The 4966-nt window shown below is 41.8% G+C and overlaps 1 protein-coding gene across 1 annotated transcript; it reads left to right on the plus strand.

Moving 5' to 3' along the window:
• The first annotated feature begins 685 nt into the window (after window positions 1-685).
• On the plus strand, window positions 686-4595 carry LOC128905503 (myelin P2 protein). Its single transcript, XM_054191695.1, has 4 exons — window positions 686-817; window positions 2306-2478; window positions 2718-2819; window positions 4432-4595. Exons 1-4 carry the CDS (start codon window positions 745-747, stop codon window positions 4480-4482), a joined length of 399 nt encoding a protein of 132 aa, XP_054047670.1. The 5' UTR covers window positions 686-744; the 3' UTR covers window positions 4483-4595.
• The last annotated feature ends 371 nt before the right edge of the window (window positions 4596-4966 follow it).

Here is a 4966-nt window from a genome sequence, read left to right on the forward strand (position 1 = left end):
GCTGCACCAGGGTAGGTTTAGACCGGACATTAGGAACGTTTATTTACCAAGAGGGTGGTCAAGCACTGGAATAGGCTTCCTAGAGAGGTGGTTGATGCCCCAAGCCTGTCTGTTTAAGAGGCATTTGGACAATGCCCTTAATAACATGCTTTAACTTGTGGTCAGCCCTGCAGTGGTCAGGCAGTTGGACTAGATGGTCGTTGTAGGTCCCTTCCAACTGAAATAGTCTAGTCCTATGCTATGCTATGCTATGCTATGCTATGCTATGATATCCTACTCTACTCTACTCCAATCTACTCTATTCTACTCTACTCTATATGGTGATAGCAGGAGAATGGCATTGGGAGGACAGTCAGAGCTTGGTTTCACATGGATGCAGTGCTTGGTGGCTCAGTGTTGCTGAGACTCCGCCGCAGTGTCCCCTGATGGCTCTGCGGATTCAGCGGTGGCCTCACGTCCCCGTCCCCATGCACCCCTCAGTGTCGTGATCTATTCAGTGGAGGAAGCCGAGGCAGGCGTCACCCGGAGCCTTGGTACTGACAAGGCTGCCTTGGACAAGGTGCACATTGTCTTGCCCTGGCACTGCCTCTCCTATTGGCCCGTCCTGACCGCTGCAGGGACTGGGCATCTTTAAAAGGGGGCCAGCGAGGTCTGAGTTGGGCACACAATCTCTCTGACTCCCACCAAGAGCTGCTGTGGCCACTGCCTCTCTCTGCGGGACCACTGCCTCACAAAGCCGATACGATGTGTAACCGATTTGTGGGAACCTGGAAACTCGTCTCTAGTGAAAATTTTGATGACTATATGAAAGAATTGGGTGAGAAATGTTCCTTCTTTTTTTTTTTTTTTTTTTAAATAAGTTTTCTTTGACAATGTCTCTTCTTCATCTTATGCTTTGCTCATGGCCACAAAAGCACTTTAATTACTTTTCTAGCATGATTTATTTTCTTTCCTTTAGCATCTAAAATGAAAATCAGAAAGGTAGGTGCTGAATTACTGAAATAAATTTAGTTCTGTCTAACTGAGCTGACCTGATCTTATTTGTTTTCCTTTAATGAGAAGAATCTATGGGGATGCAGCATTTTTTATGTTTCTCTTGACTGCACTGTTAAACTCGTGACTTGTGATAATTTACAATATATAATGGAGCTGATGTCTCATGACACTTTGGTTTCAGAGGTCTAAATCCTATGAATGAATCTATCTGTTACCGAAGAATGCCAGGAATGTAATAAATTAAGCATTGTTTTTCATTTTAATGCTGCCTTCATTCCTATATAGCAAGTGCACAGACAGTCAGCTACAGCATTGCTTTTGCTACATAAATGATTCACTGAAACACTGATTCCCTTTATTTGAAATGTTAAACTGAATAACAAAAGATTTGCAGCTAATTAATTAACCAGAGTAAATGTGGGGTGAAAGTCCAGCTACAGATATGTTTCTGAAGATCTGAACAGAATTGGTTAGTATAGAATAATTACTACAAATAGTGTCATACTTTACAGACAACTTTATACCCTTTTTTATGGATCTTTTCATCTGAGCATAGCTAGCATTACCAAAGGCAATAACTACAGCTACCCCCTTTCTGCTTTTATAAAGCAGCGATACATCGTCAGTGGCCCTCATTCTAACTGGCCCCAGACCTCACAGCTTGTGGACAACGAAGTGGACTGAATCGCACTGGGCGATACGAAAGGCTTTTGACATGGAATTTTCCCTGAAGCTCTCTGCAGCTTTTTGCTCTTATACTTCAATGTTTTTTATATTTCATGCTTGTACTTTTTAAGGATCCTTAAGGGATGTTAGTAGCAACCTAGGAATTGCCCAGTCTCCAGTATGTTTTAATGAACAATTAAGAATTGGCAGTTCAGTGTCCAGTTTATTCCATGTAGCCGGTTAACAAAAGCGTAGATTCTCAGATTTGTCAAGAATTTTTTTTTAAAAAGGATTTTTGCAGACTTTTATGAGAAATAGACCTTTCCTCCGAATTTTTCTACCCATTCTACCTCTACACAAATTCATTCAGATTTATAACCACCTAGGTTTCTTCTTAGCTAATTTACACAAGTGAATACTTATGTATATCTCTATTTCTTGCTGAAGGTGCACTCCATCAACTGGGGCTGCCTCAGCCTCTGCATGCAGTACTTCCACATTTGAAGAATTAATGTCTCATCTGAATCAGGCATTGGAGTACTCAAGGAGAAACTGTTCCTTATTAATCCACTAAAGATTTATTACAGGATATTGAGTTTCTTGCTTGCTAGAATGTAATTATAGTTTTGTTTCTGATTTCTAGGAGTGGGCTTAGCTACCCGGAAACTAGGTGGCCTGGCAAAGCCTGATGTGATCATCAGTATGAAAGGGGACATAGTAACTATCAGAACTGAAAGCACCTTCAAAAATACAACCATCTCTTTCAAACTGGGCCAGCAGTTTGATGAAACAACAGCAGATGACCGGAAAGTCAAGGTAAGGGGGCTGATGGTCTCTGACTGGTCTTGACTTCCTAGAACAGCATCAGAAGGAGTTTTTCCTTAGTGCAGTATGAGTTTTACAAACTATTCAAAGAAAGCACTAAAAGGAGAACTAGCATGCAGCTGAAACGAACATTACTAAGTGTGTCATTAGCCAAGAATGTGGATCTTGCTGAATGTAATTATCTGCAAAGCTCAGACCTCAGTTTGAAACTCTTCGCTTGGCCTTTACAGAGTGTTGTAACCTTGGAGAAAGGAGCATTGGTGCAAGTGCAGAAGTGGAATGGCAAAGAGACCACAATAAAGAGAAGACTGGTTGATGGGAAAATGGTGGTGGTAAGTTCACTCTCCTTGTGTGCTGATGAATGTCAGAAGGATGCAGCCTTCAGTTTGCTTCTGTCTAAATAGACTGTCTATTTTGGCTTTCTCTCTGGCTTATGAGATAAATTAAGAGGGAGAAAAGGGGAACCAAGCTTAGGAAACAAGCTAGAATGAAACAAATATTGTTCCATACAGCAAATTGTATGGCAGAGCTGCCATAAATTGTCAGCATACTTACTGCTCTCAAGGTTATTATTCTTAAAAGAAATGAGGTTTTCAAATAGCAGAAACCTGTGAAATGCAAATAATAGTTTGCAGGTTGGGTATTGCTGTCCCTGGACTGGCTCTTTCCTTTTTCTTATCTTTGGAATAAAGCCTGTCCACCGTAGAAAACTGATTTTACACCTTTTCACACATCTCCTTCCATTAAATCCCATCAACTCACAAACTTCAGTTTGCTTTTTCCGCATGAGCATGCCGAGAGCACTAAGCAGGCACTTGAGGTTTACTGCGTGAAAGCCAGCACCTCTGTGCGCAGTCCTGCCTGCGTGGTGACCGGCAGCAGGGACCAGCAGGTCCTGACGGCTCTTCCCAAACACCCACCACCATGAAAGAATGCCGTCTTTCCCCGGGGCGGGGGAACGATGGTTTGTCCCTCACCCCCGCTTCAACCTGTCTTTCTCTAGCAGCCATGTGGAAACCATGGGCTGGCCAGGCCTGGGTGATAACATATTTTAGGGACACTAGTTGTAAGGGTCACTGCTAAAATTTAAGATTTCACTTTTGAATGAAGGAATGTACTTTCTTTGTTGAAGTTTTTAAAAAGTGGATCCAAATTAATTTTGGCAACTTCTTTGAAATCGGCAGCACTACACCTTTACGTGCTGGCTTGTTCTGACTGCATTTTCTTTTAAGGTCTCATGCATTTGAAAGGGTGATTTGCTTTCGCATCTCCTCATGGCCGCATTTCTGTGTAAATTTTTTCTAATTATTAAACCACCTTCGAAAAGGAGAGAGGGAGGGTCCCTCTTCCATCGATGTCCTGACATCTGCCCCTTGTCAGGTGAGGTGGCCTCGTCTTCTGCAGACTGATGAGGTCTTTTTTAATGCCCCGTCGCCTCTGTGGCAGGCGTCCTGTGGCTGAGAGTCACCAGGAGCTGCTGAAGGCCACTGGGGCAAGAGGACCAGGAGAAATTGTGACTCATAAGTGCAAAGTTTTTTAGGCCAGAAGCCTGGCCTCTGAACTACCCAGGCTACTTCTGCTTCCACAAAAAAACCCTTTGTAAACTTGAAAGCGTCTGTGGTCCATGGTACAATAAACCGGTGAGGCTTGTATTTCTGTCGAGCCAGCAATAATACCAAGGAAAGTAAATTTGTTTCTGGAAGCTGAGCCTAATTCTGCAATCTATTTGTCATTGTATGCCACTTAATTAAGTCCAAAGATGTTAAAAGAGAAACCACTCCATTTGCAATATAAAAACAGCTTTACTGCTTGCTCTAAAAATTATGTAAATACGTAAAGATGTAAAACATGACAACTGGATTTTCACTGACGTCAGAGGTTACTGCAGCAGACACACCTGCTGTCAGCAAAAGGTTTATATTAATCTTTTCCTTTGTGCCTTAGGAATGCGCCATGAAAGGAATTGTCTGCACTAGAGTGTATGAAAGAGTGTGAAGAAATTCCCTCTCTGCACCAGACTGGGACTGGCTCTTAGAACTCGGCTTAGTTGGGTGACCAAAGCCTCACGCACTGTGCTGCTTTATTTTCTTATTTCCTTTTGTTGGGAAAATGACTACACTATAATTTGATATTTCAGAGCCATAGTGTAACTAATCCAAAGTATTGTGGTGATCCAATAAAAGCTTCTCAACACATAAAACTGAGTGTTTGTTTCCACATGAATGATTTATGTTTTCCTTCTTGGATGGTGCCATCTTTCCTGTTGTTTCGGTCTGTCTAAACGGTCAAACTATTTCTGAGTAAAACAGTGAAAAACAATTGATCTGCCTCTATGAGTGGATTAACACGGCTTCCTTGATATGTGTAAAAATTCTCATCTTGTGGATTCAATATTCCTTTCCTGTAAAAGATTTTGTTGATGAATAATTCCTATAGGGAATATCATCTTTACCACCAGAATTTTTTACTCTCAGTATGT

This window comes from Rissa tridactyla, chromosome 2, assembly GCF_028500815.1.
Source record: "Rissa tridactyla isolate bRisTri1 chromosome 2, bRisTri1.patW.cur.20221130, whole genome shotgun sequence".
NCBI classification, from domain to species: domain Eukaryota; kingdom Metazoa; phylum Chordata; class Aves; order Charadriiformes; family Laridae; genus Rissa; species Rissa tridactyla.